Below are 23,300 nucleotides of genomic sequence, written 5' to 3'. Positions count from 1 at the left end.
AAAATCTGTCTGCAGACAGACAGACACATAAACACCTAACAAAGTACTCAAACTCGCCTCTGTGGTAGTTCCTGCCACAGTAGGTGAAAACAGTGGTGTAGTCTACGTGATACGCAGGTATACGGAGTATACCCACTAGGAAAGGTCAAGGATTTCCGTATACCCACTCACTAACGATGATTGTTTTGTGAGAGAGCTTTCACACTTGCTTTCATGAATTCACCCTGTCTGTGTTGCGAGTCGCCTAGGTACAACAACACAGTTGCTTGGCGGTCATTATCTGCGCACATTTGAAATTACTAAAGTAGATATATGAAACGAAAGCGAATTTAAACTCCACTCTTTCAGTGTTTTGGTAAGCCTGGCCCTGAAGCTGCTGCCGCTTCGAGTGACACTGCAGCAGACGTTAACATTAGCCTACAGAAACTACAGGAAATGAGCCACATGAGGCCGATGCTTTACGCGGTAATGTTACAAAAGACCTATGGGGTTGTCGCGAAAACTGGTAATAGTTGCCTAGGAACATATAGCGGCCTGTGGCTCTCAGCTAAATAACCCCAACTGAACATGATGGTATTTTATCTCCAATGGCTGTTATTTCTGTTACCAAATGCTTGCTCTTGGGGGAATTACTGGAATTGTTGGGTCTTTGTAAATTATAGAGGGTGGTCTAGACCTACTCTATCTGTAAAGTGTCTTGAGATAACTCTGGTTATGATTTGATACTCTGAATACAAATGAATTCAATTTAATATTTTGTACCTTTTGCAGGATTACTATCAATGTTTTAAAGCTTTGGTGACTTTAGCTAAAGCATCACATATCGTCAACATCCCATTATTATTGCTTTTAGATGATCCTGCAGAATATGAAGTCATTGTAGGTGTACTGCAGTGCTGACAGAGCTATGTGGAGACAGGTCTGGCGATGCAGACTATTGTAGGTGTGACTATGTAAAGCGTAGTACATTGCCTAATAACCATCTCGGCTCTGTCAAGTCCGCCACAATAAACTCTTGTGAAACAGGAAGTCATTTTTAAATTAGATTATGAGTTGAAGTTATCAAATTATAATAATAAATTAATTCAACAATGGGTGACATGGAAATAAAAAACGTACTCAATAATAACATGATGTTTCCAGTGTAGGGACTCAATATTTTAAATTTGATTACCAACTAAATAATAAATGAAGGCTTTTCTTTCCCATAATTGTATTCGTGGCAGCGTGATGAGACCTTTGTGTTAAATAAAAAATTTTTTTTTACTTTTTGTCATTAGAGAGCCTGTACACACCTCTGACAACCTGCACTCTAAAAGAGCTTTATTTTGAAAGTCATAATGTTCCGTTTTCCGGTTCATCTCTAGGTTTCATGTTTAGCTTGACGTTAGCTTGAGGCGTGTGTTTGTTTTGTAGCCTCTGGAGTGGACGCCGGTGAGGAGTGGGTCACACAGCGCCGCAGAGGAGCTGTCAGTGAGACAGGTGGAGTTTCTCAGTCTCCCCCGGTGAGTCCCAGCGGAGGGACACGGTGGCGGGGACACACAATTCCTTCGTATTATTATCGGTTCATCGTGTCTTTGAGAGAATTATTTGACAAGCCCGACCATGACTTCGGTATGGAAACGGCTTCAGCGGGTTGGGAAGAAAGCATCCAAGTTCCAGTTTGCTGCTTCTTTTCAAGAACTGACGATAGAATGCACAAAGAAATGGTAAGTAACTATTGTAACACTTCTAACTAGATAATATATATATATTTTTATATATTTGGCAAAACCACTCTAATGTTGTTGTATTCAAGTGTTCAACGGACTGACATCATTGTCGTTATGGGCAGAGAAAGTGATGCCAAACTCCATTCAGAATTATTAACATTTTTCTTTCCGGCAAAGTCATGTACGCCACAGAACCTGATGGCCTTTGAGGGATCAGTCAGACCCTCTTTAGCTTACGCCAAGCAGCATTTTTGACAATACAAATATCGGTTCGCTTGTTATTCCATCATTATTACCATTCGCCATTATTTACTGTACACAGAGGGGCGGAAGCGAACACCCTCTAACGTTAAACTGTTCCTTAAAGTTGAGACTTTTGAAATAATACGCTTCTCTTATAGTTCCCGATTCACGTTCTGCGGACTTCGTGCCGTTGCATGGTTTTGGATTAAAATCCAAACTGTGAATTTTCTGTAATGAGTACTTTTTTTTACATTTATTTATCGGAAGCTTTTCTTATGTTAGTAATGCAGCCTGGTGTTTTAAAAACATATTATGACGCTCCTCCAGAGAGCACGCACCATCACTTCCGCATCTGCTTTTTATTTTATTTTAAGATGGAGCCTATAAAGTTGTTACAGATGTGGTATGACATCCTGTTAACTAAGAGCAGCTCGGAGTCATGCTAAATAAATAACCTGGTTGTAGGAAAAAGTGATCATTTCTGGAACAGTGTCAGATGTGCAGGTGGGACAAAGGATGTGGTCATCCACACCATCAGAACCAGGGCTGTAGCCAGTATGTTACAATGACGGTTTAGAACCGAGATGTCCCAACTCAGAGTAGTTTCCTGTCTCTATGTCCCGTGGGCTCCGCCACCGCCACGCCTCTTTAGGAGACTAGCAGGTCTAGAGTGTATTTATTCCAATGGGAGAAGTGAACGTGGACACAGATTAAGAGCGATTCTTTCGCCCCATAGTCACCAAAGTAAATATTGGACCCACTCTTCAACAAGCCACATATCTCCAGAACATTCTGACACTAAACTGGCATTTTTCAGACGGACACATCAGGAGAAAATGAACTTAGTTTGAGACCTGTTCCTGTCTCAGGACCAAACTCTCCCGAGATCTGGCAACACGGAGAAGCTAACGTCAGCTAACGTTGGTGAACACCCTAACAAAACTAATCTCCGTGATGCTAAATATGTCTTTGAGCTGTGTAAATATCTAACGTTAGCAAAAGCACATATTAATAAATGATTCAAATCTAGCTTTTCGTCCATCCACACGACGTTCGCTACACGTTCAAATGAGGCCACGCCCCTTTAGGAGACAGGAAGTGTGTACGTTCCATACCGTTGGCGCTGCTCGAAGTTCAGTGTAGAGGACCTTTAGTGATATGGAGAAAATCAAATATCACGATATTTTTCACCAAATACCTCGATATCGATATTGCGACGTTATTGTAGGATTGAAAATTGCTGCTTTCTCTAAATATTTACATGTTGTTGGGCCCCTGTTAAACTCTCCCCTACAAACATATTTAGGGAAATTAACCTTGTTGAAAGCAAAATTATTAGGTTAGCTCACCTGGTGAAGCGTGCATGTTTATGACATGTTATAGTCTTTTGTTTTTGTGTTCTTTATAATATTGTGACGTTTCAGCATTATTTAGGTGGAAAACGTCTCCTACTGTTGGTCTAACTGCTTCAGTTTTGGCACTGCATGAGTTCTTTTAATTCCATTATCATTACTCATGGTGCAGTCAGCATGTGTTTCCAATCCTCCAGCCCTGGCTTGTATGGTGGCCGGCCTACCTTCCTGTCACTGTTCTGCACTATCTAAGAAGTATCATACACACCGACCAGTATCAACATGTTTCTGGTTCAGCCTGGTAGATCCTGACATCACACAGTGTGTGAGGATCGACACACTTTGCTTGTTCTCTTTTAAAGATTTTTTTTTTTTTTGTGGCATTTAAGGCCTTTATTTGATAGGACAGTTTAGGCATGAAAGGGGAGAGAGAGGGGGAATGACATGCAGCAAGTTGGCTGCAGATGGCTGCAGCTGATTGGACATCAGCTGCAGCCATCTGCAGCCAAGCTCACTAGCGTGCAATGCTGGGAAGCGGGGCGATCCACGAGTATATGGACACTCACCATCAGCCTCCGTATATGGGGCGCACACTCTACCAGGTGAGCTAACCAGGTGCTTTTCTTGTTCTGTGCTACAGTTATGCTCTCCTCTTAGACACACAACATACACTTTAGATTACACATAACATGTATAGGGAAGCAAGAGCAAAAGAGGTGGTTTCTTTAGGGTAGATGTTAGCAATGACAAGACTGAGAATACTCATGTTAAGTCAGAATTATGACTTATGAAGTCGAGATTAGGGCTGGGCGATATGGACGATATGGTTGGAAATGTCGAGATCTAGCCTAATAAACGTTCTGACGGAAAACAATAATTGTGAAATATAAAGTTTACTTGTGTTTCCATGGGAGGGGGGGTTGAGAACACAACAGGACGTGACACGTGGGGGGGGACGTGACACATTGACACCCCCCTCCGCCGCACAACCCTGTGGCAAATTGCGGTATCGCTTCTTTTTTTCCCCCCATCAGTCTTTATATCTTGTCTTGGCAGATATGGGCTTCCATAATATTTCAATGATAGACATTAATAGAAATGACAGCAGAGATCACACAGTGTCCCAGGGCTTAAAGGGATAGTTCGGCTATTTTGAAATGGGGTTGTATGAGCTCTGGGCAGGGTCAGCAGCAAAACATATTTTAGCCAACTTAAAAGGCCCACCTAAAAAATCCATTTAATATATATATATATATATATATATATATTTTTTTTAAACTTTATTGCCTTTAATACAGTTACAAGCAATTGACTTCACAAAAGAAAGAGAAAAAAATCCTTGAGACTAGGCTTCATTTTTCATATAGAAAAAGCCCTTTTAGGTAGAGCACACATACAATTATCTTCATGGACTCCATCGTGCAGACGTGCTTTACTTTCCTGTAGCCATTGAGCAGCCGTTGGAGGGCAAGGCTTCATCCAGTTCCATGGTCTGCTGGTCTGCAGCATAATACAGTGCACAGCCCAGTTGCGCTAATGCGTAGGAATACGTTAACAAAACGTAGTGCAGAAGGAAAGGGTAAAGGAAACTGATACTGATTTTTTTTTTAGGTGGGCCTTTATTTAAGTTTACTAAAGTACATTTCGCTGCAGACCCAGTCCACAGCAGCTGTCATGTCTGAACTCTGCCTGCTTCTCCAGACTGGCAGCGTGCTAACTGCCATCTACTTTAGATAATACATGATAAGTACCTGGTACAACCCCACTTCAGAAAAGCCAGACTATCCCTTCAATGTCAAGTCCAGACCTGGGGTTGATGCATAGACTGTAAGTGAAGCCAAAACATCTGGATCGCCCCCTGGTGGCTGGCTGCAGTGTAGGTCATAAACCCCGCCCCCTCTATGTTAGTGGATGGGACATGGGCCACACTTAAAAATCAAAATACACATTTGTCTTTGTCATTTAAGGTAGTTCTAATCAGCTGATGTTTGAAGTGTTTGATGCTATAAAAATAATGAAATGCCATGATTGACAGCTGTGATTGACCTCGCGATCGGTCGGGGGTGTGTGTCTGCGCATTATGTCCATAAGAGGGCAAAACAATACAATGGGAGACATAACTACTTGTGTAATGTTAGTCCTCTCTCTCTGGAGCGTGCAGGAGACAGGAACGACCGCGGTCACGGAGCCGTTTGTAATTTGGTCATAAACAACCGAGTCTCTTGCTGTTCCATGAATTTGTCCGACGATGTTTTCTCGGTGTCTCCGCAGTGAAAGATTTACGTTAGCGTCTTAGTGCCGTCTTCTTCCTCTTCTTCCTCGTTGTTTGTTTACTTCCAGTACTGGCAGCCGCATGATAGAACGTCATCAACACGCCCACCCAACAAAATTTACAAGATGGCAGCAGCCATATCCGGGATATTTTGGCTTCACTTTTGTACAGTGGGAGGAAGTGGAGACGCATCGTCCATCTTTATATAGAGTCTAGTCTATATCCACGGCGTTCCACTTCCGGGATTGCGACGGTGCCGACGGAAATTCCGCTGGATGTCCCTCATTTTCGGCCGGATGTCCGTTACCTTATGCTTTCTTTGTGTTGGAATTCTAACCTCCGGTGGATTTGTGAGGACTATGGCTAACTGCTCCTCAGATCTCTGCAGGGTAAATCCAGACAGCTAGCTAGACTATCTGTCCAATCTGAGTTTTCTGTTGCACGACTAAAACTACTTTTGAACGTAGTGGGGTGGCAGTAGCTCAGTCAGTAGGGGAACCAGAGGGTTGCTGGTTCAAGTCCCCATACGGACCAAAGTGTGGTGTTGGACTGGTAGCTGGAGAGGTGCCAGTTTACCTCCTGGGCACTGCCAAGGTGCTCTTGAGCAAGGCACCGAACCCCCAACTGCTCGGGTCACCTTTCCATGGGCAGCCCCCTCACTCTGACATCTCTCCATTTGTGCATGTATAGGTACTGAGCATTGTGATTGGTTTAAAGAAATGCCAATAAACCAGAGCACGTTTTTTTCCCATCCCGGAATGCTGTGTGAAGTAGCCAGACCTTCCTCCACAGCGCTGTGGAGGAAGGTCTGGCAACACGAGACTATATACAGTCTATCGTCCAGACCTTGAAGACCATCTGGTTGTTTGTGACTGATAAATGTTTAGATTGAAATGTTTACACTCTGAGGTTTACAGTGGTTTCAAACCCAGACTACCTCCTTAATGTCTTCAACATTAACCAGAGCAGCTCCTTTTGAGGCTGCGTCTGTACATGTTCACACTTTATATAAGATCATGTGATGCTTTGAAAGCACAGAACACCCAGCAGCGAGCTCCAGCCTGAACCAGAAGCAGGGGGAAAGAGCTTTCTGGGCTCTGTCCGAAATAACTTTGGTACCATCGTGCCTGTACGTGTACAGAGACTAATGGCGCTTTTCCATCACATGGTACCTGCTCGACTCGCCTCGACTCTACTCGCCTTTTTTGGTTTTCCATTACGAAAAAGGCAGTACTAAAATCTGCAATGGAAAACGGACGCACAGTGAGTCGAGGCGAGTCGAGCAGGTACCATGTAATGGAAAAACGCCATAAAACCTGTGCTTACTGATTGTATCTGGCAATCAGCGCCAAAGCCAGAAATATACTAATTGACATCTTGCCTCTTGTTTAATCCGTACAGAAACAAAAAATGTAAATCAACGATTTGTGGTTTTGGGGGCGTTACATGCTGGAGCTATTACTTAACTTAAGCAACCATTCACCAATTACCTCTGTGAAGCATCGTGGGCTCAGTCGGTGAGCACAGGTTTTGGTTTCTGTACAGGCATGAAGGTACCAAACCAACCTCACTGTGACGTCAAACTCCAGGAAGCTGCACCCATTATGAAATAATGAAATAGTTTCAGCATATAACTCCCTTTTCAAAAATCACAAAACCAACCAAGATACAACATGTCCATCAGTGAGCTTTACAGCTGTTGGTAGGTGTATTTGTGATCTTTGTAAAGAGCCAGGCTAGGCTGTTTCCACCTGCTTACAGTCTCTATGCTAAGCTAGGCTAACCACACCCTGTCCAGCTCCACACTCAACACACAGACATGAGGCTGATATGTATCTTCTTATCTCCCTTCCTGACAGGGAGTGAATCAAAAAAAGTTGAACTGTTCCTTTAATGCTTAAAGACACTACACCATTGCACAGCAGTAAAGACTTGTGTGAGACATTTTTCAAAGTTACAACCATTTTATATTAGAGCAGTGGTCTCATTGAAGTGAACGATGAGGCAGTGTCTTCTGTCTGGTCTGACAACCATTTGATCCTCCCTAAACAGGTACAATAGGAGTGAGGGAAATGTCACTGTCTGCACACACCTACCCAGTAGGGCTGGGCAATATATCAATATTATAGTGACATCCATATATGAGGCTAGATATCGTCTTAAATTTTAGATATCGTTGTTGTTGTTGTCTGTTCCTGGTTTTGAAGGCTGCATCACAGTAAAGTGAAGAACTTTCCAGACTATTCTAGCTGTTCTTTTAGTTGCCTTTACCCACTTTGTCATTAAATCCACATAATAATTTACCAAAAATCTCACTGTGTAAATATTTTGTGAAAGCACCAATAGTCAACCCTACAATGTCGCAGCATTATTGATATCGATGTATTTGGTCAAAAGTAGTCTGGCATTTCCAGACCTTCCTCCGCAGCGCTGCGGAGGAAGGCCTGGTTAGTCCACACAGCATTCCGGGATGGGAGAAAAACGTGCTCTGGTTTATTGGCATTTCTTTAAACCAATCACAATCGTCTTGGGCGGCGCTAAGTGCCGGATGGAGCCCCGGTGCCTCTGCAAAATAGTCTCGGGAAGGGACTTGTTTTGGTGGAACGTGTATGTTCAAAGGTTGTTTTAGTCGTGCAACAGAAAACTCCGATAGGACAGATAGTCTAGCTAGCTGTCTGGATTTACCCTGCAGAGATCTGAGGAGCAGTTAACCATAGTCCTCACAAATCCACCGGAGTTTAAAATTCCAACACAAAAAAAAGCTGAAGGTGACGGACATCCGGCCGAAAAGAGTGACATCCGGTGGAATTTCCGGCAGCACTGGAGCAATCCCAGAAGTGGAACATCGTGTATATAGACTAAATAAAAAACATTGTGATATTTTCTCCATATCGCCCAGCTCTACCACACAGTCCTAAAGAGAAGGCTTTAATTGAAAACACCTGTGCGGGTGTGTAAGGGGCTTTAAAGTTTAGGCAGAAATTAAACTCATGGGTGACTCATGGGTGACATCACAGACGGCACGGCTGTGTTTTCTACAGTCTGTGACAAGAATGTGTAAAATGTGGATCAGCTAGACGGGTTGTCTCCCTGAACTGATAAGCACAAGCCACCTACACTGAAGTAGGAGTGTTTAGACAGTCTGGGGAAGTCGTACGATCAACAACTTCCCTCACTCCATTCAGCCTTCCCACATATGGTAACGCTCAAACACCAAGCTGATGAAAAAAAACAAAACACTCGAGTTATTTGCAGCGATATGTGAGTGTCGTATGTAAATGACATGTATTCTGTCTTGAGAAGCTGTACTCTAAAAACACTTACTAGACTTACAGGGGCTAAAAACACTTGTTGTAGGTCAGGGTGTTGCAACAGCACAGGAACATGTCTATGATAAACAGTGCAGCAGGTGTAGGGTATGCTATTAAGCCTCTGTGAAGTTCAGATGTGTCTATTTCTGTTCTCTCTCTCTCTCTTTCACTCTCACTCCTCCTTCTGTCACAACCATTCTCACCAATCCACACATTCATCATGAGGGTCATGCAACATGAAAAGGAGACCCACTGTTCCCCAGTCTTGAAGCAGTAGGGCTCTTTGAAGGCCAATACTGATATTATGGATTCAATACTTTTTGGATTCAAGCTGCCAGTAGTTGATCATGTGCACTAGTATTACTGCTCAACTTGATTCTTGCCATTTGTTCAACTTCCAGTTCTGGTTAATAACAATTTGGCTTTATTATTATGTTTGTAGTTTCTATCAGTTATGATAAAATTGTACTCACTCACCAAAGTAATCACTGAGATTTAGAAACATGGCTACAACAAAGTCCAAAAAACCCCAGCGGTTTATCCAGTTTATACACCTGAAATGGCACTGATAATGTTAAAGCAGGAAGTCAGTCTCTAAACTGCAGGGTTTCCCCCAGTGTATTGCAGTGTATAGTCGTGTTAAAACTATTTCCTATCCTTCCCATTTCCAGGTGCAGCCTGTCACTCCCCCCTGTACTAACGTTACGACATAACGTTAGCTCCATGATCTTAAGACCTCGCAATGCCTTGTGTTTCTCACTCCCGTTAACTTATTGTTCATCAAACGTGACAAAAGCATTTCATTTTTACATGCGGGTAGGCCAAGGCGAGAAAAGGGAGATTGGCAACATATTTATAATAAAAATCACATTCCAATAGTAATTTCAGCATTCGAATAGTATTGATTTTTTTTTACTGTTCAAATTATTTTCGACTTTTGGAATTCGTTCCAACAGCCCTATATCACTAGTGTGGATGTCAGCCGAACGTAGCCCCGCCCACAACATTTGAGGTCGGGGAGTTCGGTCTGGACCTGGACTTGATCCGTTGTGGAGCAACTATGCTCGAACCAGAGCTGTTCGGACCAATCAAATTGTCAGGGCGGCAGGGGCGGATCTACCGGGGTGGCATAGGGTGGCAAATGCCACCCTAAAAGAAAGCCTTGCCAGACCTGCTGCCACCCCAGTTGGCAGCAACAAATTAAAAGTTATGGCCAATTTGACAATTTATGAGCGCGAATCTCCAATGTCCGACTGCGGTGAATGCAGCACGAGATGACGCCAGAGTGGCAAGAGCCTGATTTGTTTGGAAAACTGAGTGGCGCAAAGTGAGGGAGCCAGAGTCATGAGGAAAGGAGACACAGGAGGAAAGAGGTCAAAACCAAGGGGGGTAAGCACAACCCGAACCTCCTATGGCGCCATTTTGATGCTACCAAACGATCACCCGACGTTAGCATCCCATTGACTGCCATTCATTTTGACGTCACTTTGACAGTAAATAACTTTACATTTGAAGCGTTTAAAGACTCTATTTGTCCGTTGTTTATTTCTAAAGAAACACGACAATGTATAAAAGGCTCCATTACCTTGTATCTCACGTTATGGCTCCGTAGCAGACGTTTTTATAAAAATAGGCTAACGATTGTGTCATAACCACGAGACTTACTGTCGCACAGTAGAGGAATTAACGTATAGTCAGGAGAAGCTCACAGGCAGTTTAGACTTACATTAGCTGTTTAAGTTTAATTACTAATGTTAACTAGCATTTTAGTTAGCAATAATTAGCCTGTGCCTATGTTATCTCCTTACATATACCTACGCTCTCCGTCTCTGTAAGATTGGGAATGATTGAGATTTCTCTTGGCACAGCTACCAGAAGACTTCCAACTTTCAGACATGTTGCTCACGTCACATTTACGTCGTCTCTCTCAGTTGGAGGCTGCTCAGTAACGCTCAGCCATCACCGGGAAAGAGCTTCTAATATCCTTCACTGGTCTCCGTCCAGAGACACGGGATCTGTTGGTCCATTCTTATATACTGTCTATGGTCAAAACAGATTAACTATCTATCAAGTAATGAAATTATAACAAAAGCACAGTACTAGCATAGTTGCGATGCTGATTTTGAGGTGATAAAAATCAGGTTGAAGAACGTTATTTTGCTAACTATGCATATAATGTTACTTAGGTCTGACGTTTGTAGTAGGCTACAAAGCTAATTCAATGTCTGTCAAGGAAAACATTGTACAATTACTTTTAATCTTACAGAAATGAAGAGGAAAGGTAGCATATGTAGTTTTTTCTCACCAAAGAGAAAGGCGAGAGAAATAGAAAATGAACAACTGAGCAAGGTAGACGGAGAAGATGAGGTGGAAGGAGAGAGAGAAAGACGAAGACGAGGTGGAGAGAAAAGGGCAACAGAAAGGTGACAGAGAGAGAATACAAGGCCAAGGCGACCAGGGACAGGAGGAGGTGGGAGAACACCACAGCGGTGAAGATATGGAGGGAGAGCATCACCAAGATGAGGAGGGAGAAAGCGAGAGACAAGATAACGTGCAGGGCTCAGACAGTGAAAGGGAAAGCAGAGTGCCTGGGCCATCACCAACATGGTATGGAAATTGTTGCTGCATATATACTAAAGTTATATATGAATAAGAACAGCAAATGACAAAGACGGACATTTTTATAACATTTAAGAGACATTACTTAGACATCAAATAAATATAAAAATTCATGTTTGCTTGAATATGAATAATTAGGGAAAGTTGTCAGTGTGAAAGTGTGATGAGATGGGGCGATGAGTTTTTATATTTTGTGTAGAATGTATTTTTGCTCAGATTAAATAAAAAAATTAAACAAATGAACCTAAAAATACTCTCCCAGGCTAAAATGTTAGTGTGTGTTATGTATGAGTTTGTAAATGGCAGCCTGTGCCCTTGTGCTCTGATTGGTTGGAGGTCTATCCATTGAATGCAGAGGCATTTTCTTTCCTGGTTCGGTTGAAACACGCCCCATAATCACAGCCCAATGGAATCTGAGTATGACGACGTCACGCTACTATATCACACTTCCAGACAACTAATGTCAGCATCGCTGACTCACGTCTGTCCTGGGAGGCTGTCCTGGCCATCCTCAGCCTTCGTATAATAAATGCTGATGGTTTTAAGTAAATCCCTTGCGCGGACTCCCTCCTTTACATTCTATGAGCCAGTTTGCGAGACACTTGTACACTGTTGATCAATGTTGATTTCTTTCAGAATCATTACACCACATCCTTTTTTTCAGAGCAGAGCGTGGGGAAATTGAGTTAAACGGAAACGTAATGTGGCCCCAGGCTTCAACCACTTCTTGGTTCTGATTTTCCTAAGGTGTTCTTCTCACGTCAAGCTGCTACTCTAAACTCTCCCAGGATAATGTAATGAGTCCTTTGTGAGGTCTCCCACTATTCATATAGTATGTTTGCAGTGTTTACAGTATCCGCCTCTCTCCCTCTCCGTTTACTCTCCCACACACAGAGGCACACAGCGAATCAGATCTGTTCATCCTCAGGAGACTCTATCTCTTCCTCGCTCACACAGTCACATGATTTACATTTTCTCCCGGATGGGCTCTTGGCCTCAGTGTTTTTCAAAGCACACAGATGGGCTTGTGTGCACGCTGAGTGCTTTCCCTGGGCCTGTGCTCTCCCTCGGACTACACAATTAGATTACACGGAATTTGAAGATGGTTAGGAATGAAATATCCCAACAACCGTCGGATGGATTTCCACGAAATGCCATGTTTCCCACAGGGTGAATTGTAATCACTTTAGTGATCCCCCTGAATTTTCGTTAGCCCGTTACCATTGGTCGTTGTGAGCATGTTAGCGTGCCGGCATTAGCATTTATCTCAAAGCGCTGCTGGCCCTGTGTACAGCCAGGCAGAGCAGCTAGTGTGGCTGTAGACTCCTAAGCTGTGTTGGAAACCGTTCCCTATCATGGAAATAGTGCACTATATAGTAGGTTCACCATTCTGTAGTGATGTTCGAGTTCTCCGCGGTTAATTTCATTCAATATAGTCCACTATAAAATACCCACAATGCACAGCTAATTTGAGCGTACATACGATGTACCCTACATTTTACTCCTGTATGCAAAGTGGCCGCGTTTTCTCGGAGGAGAAGAAGCAGAAGGACCAGAACAGTTTAAATGTAACATGCAACATCAATACAACCTTTTACCATCCTCCTGGGTGCTCGGTTTGTTTCAGGGGCATATTAAAAGTATTTTTGTTTCGGTTTGTTTACATGATGCTGGGCGCGCACGCCTCTGTCACACAAATAACCACCGCATCTACTGACGCAACAATGTTTTCAGTGAGTGTCCGAAATCTCGTTTGGTCGTTCCCTACATAGTTGACTATTTAATACACTAATAACACTATATAGGGAATTCAATCAGGCGAGACTTTGTTGCAGATATGCAAAGCTTTATTTGTACATATACATCATGTGAAATGTCTTTGGAGATTAGACTATAGTTATAAAATCATTTTTAAAGGGGTAGAGAAGCCAAGACATAGCCCCCCGATGGAGTCTAGACACTGGTGGTGGTGGCGAAGGAGCCCGAAGACCGGACCGAAGGAGTCGACGGAGCGGTCTGCCGGAGGTGGAAGGGGGGGGGAGGAGGGCTGCACTCTTTGCCTGAAATGACAGCTGACGGCAGCAGAGAGAGAAACAGATTTAACGCAGGGATGTAATGCTGTGATTGGCTCGTGGTTTATAACTTTAGGTAGATGGTTAATACTTTTGGTTAATCATTGTTTGGTAAACATCTATAAACATTATTTGGAGGTTATTATAAAGTTACAGCTAATGCTTAGGATAATTAGTTAATGATTAATAAATGGTTTAATAAAGCATCAAGTAACATTCATTTGACCCCATTTAGTGATCTATAAAAAATATGATAATTTGATTATTTGTGCACTAATAGCTAAATAATAGGGCTGCATGATATGACCTAGAATCTAAATCACGATTGATTGCACATTTTACCATAACTAATCACGTTGTTCTAAATCATAATTTTTTTTTGGAAGCCAAAATGTTTTCAGACGACGGACACTGTGTTTTTTTTTTTTTTGGGCCGCAAGTTGCTCAGTTGACTCGGACTCTGTGTTTGAGTTATCCTCCATTATGGTTTCCATGCGGCTGACTGGTCCGGGCCAAGTCACGTGACTACACACGCGGTAGAATGTTTTTAAGGAGAAGGTTACATACATTATCGAAATTATCGTCATGGGAAAAATCCGTCGATAGCAGCTTCAGAATTTCGATGTCGATACATTTTCAATTAATCGTCCAGCCCTACTAAATAATGTTTATAGATGCTTTACAAAGTATTTATTAACCATTAACAAGGTATTATAGTCATCAGTTGCAACTTTATAATAACCATCCAAATAATGTTTATTGACGGTTTACAAATGATTTCTTAAAGATTTACTTATCATTTGGTAACTATTAACAAATACTTAATATAGCATGTACACTGGGATGATGTGTGCAACAATCAAATGATAAAACTGTAAAAGCAACATAAATAATAGCATTACTTATATTAGTATATTTAATAATTAGTATACACTATTATCGTTGCATTTTGTTGATATCCATCATGTGAGTGGATAGCTGCCAACTCAAATACGCCGTGCTGGACTCCACCGCACCGCAGACTGTCTAGGATGTAGCCGCTGAGGTAGTGGGCCAATCACACGTCACATTAAATCGAATAACGCTTGTGTTGATTGTGTTTTTTTTTACGTTATCTGGGTACAAAAAGGATCAAATACAGTTATTATTTAAAGATTATTTTTAGGCCTTTATTGAGAGGACAGCTGAAGAAATGAAAGGGCAGAGAGAGAGAGGGGGGAATGACATGCAGCAAAGGGCCGCGGGTCGGAGCCGAACCCGGGCCCGCTGCGTTGAGGAGCAAACCCCTACACATGTGCGCCTGCTCCACCAACTGAGCCAACCCGGCCACATACAGTTATTATTTGACTGGAGATGTTGATACCGAGTACTGACACCCAGCCCTAACTGTGATCAAACTTCAGTCACGTTCTTCACTATAGAACTTTATTTACACGTACAAAAAGTCGACAGTCAAACTGAAAGTGGAACTGAAACATCCTTTCAGGACTTGTCAGCATATCTACCTGGGTGTGTGTTTGAGACAGTGTCTGTATGTAATACATTCATGCGGGTTTACAGTTTGTAATGATTGAAGAAACACTGGACACACTAACATGTTATTTGATTTGCAGGCAACCAGACAAACTGAGAGTGCTGTGGATCAGGAGAAACAGACGTCACAGCACAAAGGTAATAAAGCAAAGAATAGTGTCTCTACAGGCCTCCTGGAGTAGAAATGGCTAAAATTCTATAATATATTGTTCTGGATTTTGATGGGTCCTTTCTTTTAGTCTAGTATTTTAAAGGGGCTCTAAGTGATGTCACGCGTTTTTTAGGCTACAACATTTTTTGTCACATACAGCAAACTTCTGTCTCCTCACTATCCGCGAGCTGCCTGTCCCCTGAACACACTGTAAAAAAAAAAGAAAAGAAAAGTGGTCTCTGTAGACAGCCCAGGCTCCACAAACGGCAACAAAAACAAACTGCGCCAACCTGCACCACCAAACATAACAAACAGTGCTCCAGCGAGTAACCGACAAGAAGGATTTGGGGGTGGGGGCTGGGGGGCTAGTGCGCATGCACATGAAGGGGGGTGTGGGGAGTGGAGGAGAGAGAAGCGTGAAGAGGGAAGTTAGCTAGAGGAGAGCTGCTGCGAGCTAGCCTCCGTTTTGTTTGACTATGGACCTTTCACCTTAACGATGGCTCAATTCCATCAAGTGTCCCAGTGAGCTATTTCAGTGAGTCAGCATGCTCAATACCAGGGCCTCTCATAAGTGGAATGCAGCCATCATTAATGGTTTTGAATACACCTGTGCTTTTCCTACTATGACATGTCAACATGTCTGCCGTGAAAAAGGTCTATACTTTGAACGTCACCCAACGTTGCTTAGAGCACCTTTAAGTGTGCTCTGCAGAGGCTAAAATACTGTCAAAGGAAACTTAGGCAACAATTGTGAGATTGAATCCCTTGTTTCTGTTTTTCTTTTCCGTCAGCTCCACAGCTGGCAGCCAGGGATCACAAACCCCTACAGAGGCCTGGTGCTTTGGCAGGTTCCAGAGAGTTTAGACATCACTGTCACACTCTTCAAGGTATGAGGTTAAGTCTCTACGTAGTTGCAGCGGATACATTATTTGCAATGGTGGAATGTCACTAAGTACATTTACTCAAGTACTGTACTTAAATACAAATTTTAAGTGCTTGTACTTTACTTGAGTCTTTTCATTTCATGCCACTTTCTACTTCTGCTCCGCTACATTTCGGAGAGACATATTGTACTTTTTACTCCATTACATTCATCTGACAGCTTTAGTTACTAGTTACTTTACAAATTAAGATTTTTCCACACAAAACACATGTAAAAAAATCTGATGTTTATTGTAAATTAAACTAGCCAACAGTATAACAGCCTACAAGTCCAGCTGAAATGATTAGATCATTAAATACACAACTGTTGTCCTTTACACTTTCTAAAATGGGGTGATTTTTCTGCATTGAGGACTTTTACTTTTAATACTTTCAGTACAGTATATTTTCCAGATGATACTTATAGTAACATTTTCAATGCAGGACTTTTACAGTGTGGTATTAATACTTTTACTTAAGTAAAGGATCTGAATGCTTCTTCCACCACTGATTATTTGGATTACAGATGGGAAATACTGTAATTTAATTGGTTTGTCTGTCAACAGGAACCCACTGCAGAGGAGTTTGAAGACAAGGAGTGGACATTTGTCATTGAAAATGTGAGTCTGGAGGATCTGTGTTATCCTTAATTGTGATTTCATTTCATTGACTTTTATTGGAGAAAAGGAGGATTTTTTTCTGTGTTCAATCTTGACTACATCATTCATTGTTTTTTTTGTTTACAAGGAGACGAAAGGCCATAAGAAGGTGTTGGCATCAGCAGACATCAACATGAAGAAGTTTGCCAGTGCCACGCCGGCCCAGTATGATGTAACACTGAAGCTCAAACCGCTGTCTGTCAAGGTGGTGGAAGCCACGCTGAAGCTGAACTTGTCTTGTGTCTTTCTCAAAGAGGGCAAGGCCACGTAAGTCTTCAACCCAGCAGCATATCTATATCATTTACTCCAAGCAGTACATCCTCAAAGCTTTACAGTTGTATCCCGGAATTTAAATCAATACGGGGGTTTTGAAAGACCAATACTGATATGTTTTGGATATCCTTATTTCGTTCTACTCTCCACAGTGATGAGGACATGCAGAGTTTGGCCAGTCTAATGAGTATGAAACAGAGTGACATTGGAAACCTGGATGACTTTAATGACAGTGATGATGAAGGCGGTGAGGAAAGGAGAGCCAGCTTTGGACAAGCTGCTCATGTTACTGGTAAGACAGGGCACACACCTAAACTAAACTACACGGATGATTAGATCAGAATATTGGTATGAGCTGAATGAAAGTTAAACTGGAGAACGCAACTCTTGAAAATGGAGTCCACTCGCAAACATATAGCGGTGTTACAGACATAGACGTAATTTACAGGGGGGATGGGAGGGTTACAACCCCCATAATAATCCAAACTGGCCAGTGCAAACCCCTCCCCCCCCAAAAAAGAAATATATTATTATTTCCTTTACATAAATAAAGACATTTGCACCATACATTGATGTAGAAAAGGCACAAATTGTTGCAGAAAAATTCACCAGAATGCAGAGAATGACGTTCAATAGTTCAATTTTGCTCAAAAGTGGCGATCTCAACAATGTTGAACCCAAAGTTACGCCCTTGGTTATAGAGTTGAGTTTATTCCCTCACAAATGACCTTTGGCTGAGTATAGAAATGTGACAACAGCGAAGTTTAATGTTGTTCTGTCATCAAGTTATTCTCAGGGTGGATAAGCCACAGCTGGTATAGTTAGGGTTGGGTACAGAAACATGCACCGTAGATGCTGCCGGCGCTCTCTGAGTTGTTGGAGAAACAACACAGACGCGACGTAATGGCACGTTCATTTACAGTTTGTAAGCTGGTGGTGCATTCAATGTTACTGTAAAATACCATCAAGTGGTTCTTCCTTTTTTGTCGTGTAACTGCAATTGACTGGTGAAATAAGTTATTTGTTATAAGTAATTGTTATTACATTTTAAATAAATCATTTTAAAGGTGCAGTAGGTAAGACTTATAAAACTAACTTTCTGTCATATTTGCTGAAACTGACCCAATGTTCCAGTAGAACGACATAAAGCTGGTCATTAAAAAAATAAATCCAGCTCCTCTGGCTCCACCTACAGCCTGGAGTGAGATTTGCAAAAACCCACAGCTCTCTGTTCAGATTCACCAATCAGGGCCAGGGGGGGTGTCTAACTGCGTGTCAATCACTGCTCATGCACACGCATTCATTCTCCCTTGTGGGGGGAGGGGCTTAGGAGACCGTTTTGGGCTTTAGCAGAAAGGGGGGAGGGGCTGAGAAGTTGTCGATGTTCAAATCTTTTGGCTAAGTCCTGGACCTTCCCAATCCTACCTACATTACCTTTAATGACTATATGGCATTAGAAATACACAAGCTGTGATCTCCTTTGATTCAGTATTGATACAGGCACCGTTTAAGCACCGGCACCGTTTGAAAAGTATTGTTTTGTCGGTATCGGAAACCTAAACGATACCCAACCCTAGATATAATCTGCTGCTGGAGAAAGTGCTGTCCAGTGGCGGCTACAACTTTTTGTACATCGCTCTTTGTTAATGTACACACCTCCAGCTTTTAAAAAGCTTACTCTAAATACTCTTTTTGTGTACTTCCTACTTTCTCGTTATGTAAGGGGTAGGTATGTCATACAGTACGTCGAGACCCAAAGCATATTTATATCAGTCACATGGTATTCTGCCTCGTCAAATGGCCAGAATTTAGTTATTGAAATCTGTAGTTGTGAATGTGAGTGTCATAATGTAATGTTATATTTGTGTTAGGATTTTTCTTTTCATTCTAATGTCAACATGTCAAAGACACAGCCACAAGGGTACCGACAGCCGCTCCACCCTGTACATACTCCCTAAGAAATCTGTTCTAAATAAAGTGTTGCTGCGCTGGATTTAGCGTGGGAATGCATGTAATGTCATTTGCAGCTTCCACACTGCGAGGTTTAATAAGTTCTGCCCTGCTGTCAACCTCAGCTCTGCATTAGCTGCGAGGGTTCAGGCAAGGATAGCCCTTCTCACCTTTTTTTTGTAACACTTTGAACTGTTTCCTCAAACTGCTGTTACCTCTTTTGTTTCATATTTAAGGCTCAGTTCCTGTTTCACTTAGTCTTCCTGTCCGCTGTTCCTTTTTTCCTCTTTACCAGCCTCTGCCTCTTCTAACATGAGAGTACATGATGTGGCTTGGAGGCCTGCAGTTGTATCAGGCCCCACAGGTAACTGTCTGCCCCCCCACACACCACCACCACACATCGCACAGTATTCCATCCCATTTCATTACCTGTACAGTATTTGAAAATGGATTATTCACATCCGCCAAAGTAGCGTAGCATAGTCTTCACGACAACGACGAGTGCTATCACTCTCAGTTCATCTCATTCCTCTTACCCTTTTCACTTCCTCTTCCTTATGTGTTTTCTCAAATATGCTGCAAGACTTCCTTCCGACATTTCCCCTTTACCAGAAATGGTCTGAAACCTTCTTTTTATTATGTTTTCACAGCTGTGATATGATTGCTATCACTGTTGTATGATCTGGCTCAGGTTAAACTCTTTGTGAAACAAACACAAACAATGAAAACCATAGGACTTCAGTCAGTCATGAGAGAAAGAGAAAAAGAACATAACTACTTTAAAGTAGTTTTTTTTCGGGCTAAATTACTGTACGTGGTATCGGATCGGTGCATAAACTCCAGTACTTGCCGATACCGATACCAGCATTTTAGGCGTATCGGAGGCTTTTCCGATACTGGTATCGCTATCAGAACATCTCTAATCTTTACATCTTTATTCTGTATTTTAATGCTCCTATCTTCCCCTCTATTTATTCTTCTTTTCTTTCAAACATTTATTTAATCTCTCTCTCTCGCTACATCTTTTCTCTTCACCCTGTCCCTCCATCTTCTCTTTCATCCAGTAACCTCAGAGATGGGTCTGAAAGCGTCCTCTGGCATTTTCTCCACCATCTCGGTCCCATCTCGTCCTCCTCTGCCTGAACCCCCAGACCCCTCAGTTCCATCCTCATTACACATCCGACCACCTAGCATTGGCCAGCCGGCTCGGCCCTCCCCCTATGCCTACTCAGTGCCAGCCTTTACACGTGCTCACCCTCCTGCACTTCCCAAAATCTTCCAGCCCACTGCCGGCTCAGGTATCGGTCAACAGATATTCCTCATCCTGTGGGGTCATTTTTAAGTAAAGATTTTAGTTTATACCACTCGTTATTTTTGCCAGGAATATTAGATAAGATAAGACAAGATAGATTTTATTATCCCGAAGGACATTTGTCTTGGACAAACACACAACATCTGCATACATACACACATACATAAAGTACACAGACACACACTGTTGCGTCACATGCATTTGAAAATGATTTTAAGCATCCGTATATACCAGTTCCAGTTGCATTATTCAAAATGTCCTCTGCAGTCAATGCTGATGTTGTAAGACTTAACTGTAAAGTGTTTTTTTTTATTTTTATTTTATTTTTACTAAATTTGAGGCTAAGAACTAGCTGAGTCAACACAAATTGTGACAACTAATAACTGAACCATAAGGGCTTTGTAGTAGAAACAGTGAATTCTCAAATAGTGGCCTATTATTAGCATCATCTGCAGAGAGAACATGACCTTTATTTGGAACAGGCTTATATTAGAAACACTTTTAATTCATATATATATATATACTCAATTATATAACTACAGAGCTGTCTAAGCCACAGTGATATGGTATTAAAGGAGAGTTACAACTTCATTAGGGTGCCACTGCCTGACCTGTTTGCAGTTTGGTTGGCTGTAAACATTTTGTGTATTTCCAGTTCCACTCACCATTTTTCTGTCTTTTGGTTTGTCTTCCCGCTCTCCCCTTTCCTCTTACTTTTCTGCCACTTTCCTGTCTGTACTCTCTTATCTTTTTAGTGCCCCTTTCAGCTCCGCGAAGGCCCCATAGCTTCCACAGTGACTCCTCTCCAGCTGAGGGCTTGGAGGCTTTCCCTACCTTCACCCCTTCTAAAGCAATCTCCATTTCTTCCATTTCCTCTTTACCCTCTGATCCATCTCTCCATACTGTCCTCTTCCCTGATACCTCACAACCAGGTATTACATGATTCAGTTCAAAGTTGTGATTGGTTTCTACTTAACAAAACAAAGTACATGGTGCTGTTTATTGGTCTTGATTTGCTTTATAGGGTAACTTTGGTATATTTCAGCCTGGGCACTATTTTTCTATGTTTTTAGTGTCTAAATGACTGATGGGAACAACAATCTTTGACATTGGTCCAGTATTAAGCAAGACGGCTGCAGTCGGCAGCGGCAAAACAAGCATTGATGTAACGTTAATGGTCAATTGCACACCTTCAATTTCCGTCCACTCAAAGTGCTGTTTTTGCCTCGGACAGGCTCAGATTAATTAATATCTAAGTGTCTGAAAACATTATGGAAAGGATCCCTTGTAATTTTATCATCGTAAAACACACTTTATTCAAAGTGACAGAAACAAAATAAAACCAAAAAAAGCCATCTTGGTTCGTCTTTACACTGTCTAAACAATCACCACTCTGGTTTGGCTAAAAATAAACCCTTAATTTGCCCATTTACATGTGAAGATATGTTGGCTCTATACACGCTAAAAGTATGGAATATTTAAATAGAGTCTGGTGAGTTTGACACTGGTGATTTTGGGGCTGTTTTTGGTTAAACAAAAAGGATTTAACTTTTTCTATCTCTGTAGGGATCATTTCCATAATGTTGTCAGACACTTAGAATATTAATCTGAGCCTGTCAGAGGCAAAAACAACACTTTTAGTGGATGAAATTGACAATGCGCATTTGCCCCGAGTGGTTACATTGCAGCCTGTATCACGGCTGCCAGCTGCAGTGGTTTTGCACAATACTGGACCGATTTCAAAAAATGTTGTTCCCATTAGTCACTTAAGACCCTTTAAGGGCTAACGCTGCACTCACATTTAATAGAAAAGACATACAGTAAGCTCCAATTTCAGGAAATACTATTCATTCAGCTTTTATGCAAGCATTGAGCATTGAGGGAAGCATCTTTGGCTTGCTTTTTGGCCTATTTATGGAATTAATGTAGATTAATTCCAGATGCACTATCAACACTTTTCTTTCTAGCTGGGGAAGACAGAGGTAGGACAAACAACCAAATTCCACTCGCAAATCGCAATGTTGATGCAGCATTAGCCTTAGTATGCTTTCTTTCATCACTGCTTTATTTTATTTTATTCTTTATTATTATTCTCCTCCTCCTTCCTCTCTCAGCCTGTCTCAGGACACAGGGCGTTCCTTCCTTTTCTTCTGCGTCCTCTTCCTCCTCATCTTCAGCTCCTCTCGGCTCCTTCTCTTCCATGCCTCCACCGCCCCCTGCTTGCAGGCAGCCCAGAGCTCGCCTCACCTCTGTGGGGGAGCCAGGCTCTGCCCTCACCAGGCCCACCAGCCTGCCATCTGCCCCTGAGACAGGTACAGGGACAGATCCTCTCCGAGGCTAGTTCACGCCTTTCCATTCGTTTACCTGTTACTATACCTTGTGTTTCTCCCTCCATCCTTCCATGTTTTTTTTTTTTTTCCTTCTCCTTATTTTTTCCAGCTTCCTGGCAGAGTGAATGGAGGCCTCCTGAATCTCAAGCCCCACTAGCACAGCCTGCCCACTCTCCTAGGTTTCTGCATCTCTCTGAACCCAGACAGCCTGCAGTGCTGCAGAAAAAGCCCACAGAGACGCCATGTAATGCTGCTCTGCCTTTAATCCAACTCAAGCCTGACAGTCGTTCATTTTTTCTGTTTAATATCTCAACACAGCGCCTCCCCTCCTGCGCTAACATTTGATTTACCAATATGTAGCTTTCAGACATCCTCCTTACTGACTCAGCATTTAGATGAGTTTGGATGAAATATAGAATTCCACACCCATTTTATCTCGTCTGACAGTGCCCAAGCTTTAATTGAACTCAGATGTGTTCACATGCTGCATGATTTAATTGACTGTAAGCAGTTGGTGTGGATTAAACATTATATAGACTGATCCTACATGAGAGCAATCTCCCTGATAACTTAAAGGGTGAATCTGGTAA

The 23,300-nt window shown here is 42.2% G+C and overlaps 1 protein-coding gene across 18 annotated transcripts in view; it reads left to right on the top strand.

Moving 5' to 3' along the window:
• The first annotated feature begins 1,392 nt into the window (after positions 1–1,392).
• ehbp1l1a (EH domain binding protein 1-like 1a) overlaps positions 1,393–23,300 on the top strand; it is a 52,159-nt gene continuing 30,251 nt past the window's right edge. For 13 of the 18 annotated variants that reach the window (XM_078275940.1, XM_078275938.1, XM_078275932.1 and 10 more), the window contains exons 1-11: positions 1,393–1,709; positions 15,195–15,252; positions 16,057–16,152; positions 16,753–16,806; positions 16,934–17,112; positions 17,271–17,410; positions 19,364–19,432; positions 20,133–20,366; positions 21,136–21,312; positions 22,495–22,692; positions 22,820–22,954. In XM_078275940.1, coding sequence (XP_078132066.1) covers positions 1,606–1,709; positions 15,195–15,252; positions 16,057–16,152; positions 16,753–16,806; positions 16,934–17,112; positions 17,271–17,410; positions 19,364–19,432; positions 20,133–20,366; positions 21,136–21,312; positions 22,495–22,692; positions 22,820–22,954 — 1,444 coding nt within the window. In that variant the 5' untranslated portion in view covers positions 1,393–1,605. The remainder of the gene's footprint in view (positions 1,710–15,194; positions 15,253–16,056; positions 16,153–16,752; positions 16,807–16,933; positions 17,113–17,270; positions 17,411–19,363; positions 19,433–20,132; positions 20,367–21,135; positions 21,313–22,494; positions 22,693–22,819; positions 22,955–23,300) is intronic. The other 5 variants (XM_078275924.1, XM_078275925.1, XM_078275926.1 and 2 more) reach the window with 5 other exon arrangements.

This window comes from Sander vitreus, chromosome 19 (assembly GCF_031162955.1).
Source record: "Sander vitreus isolate 19-12246 chromosome 19, sanVit1, whole genome shotgun sequence".
NCBI classification, from domain to species: domain Eukaryota; kingdom Metazoa; phylum Chordata; class Actinopteri; order Perciformes; family Percidae; genus Sander; species Sander vitreus.
The sequence above is the reverse complement of the archived record's forward strand: the minus strand, read 5'-3'. Positions and strand labels throughout refer to the sequence as shown.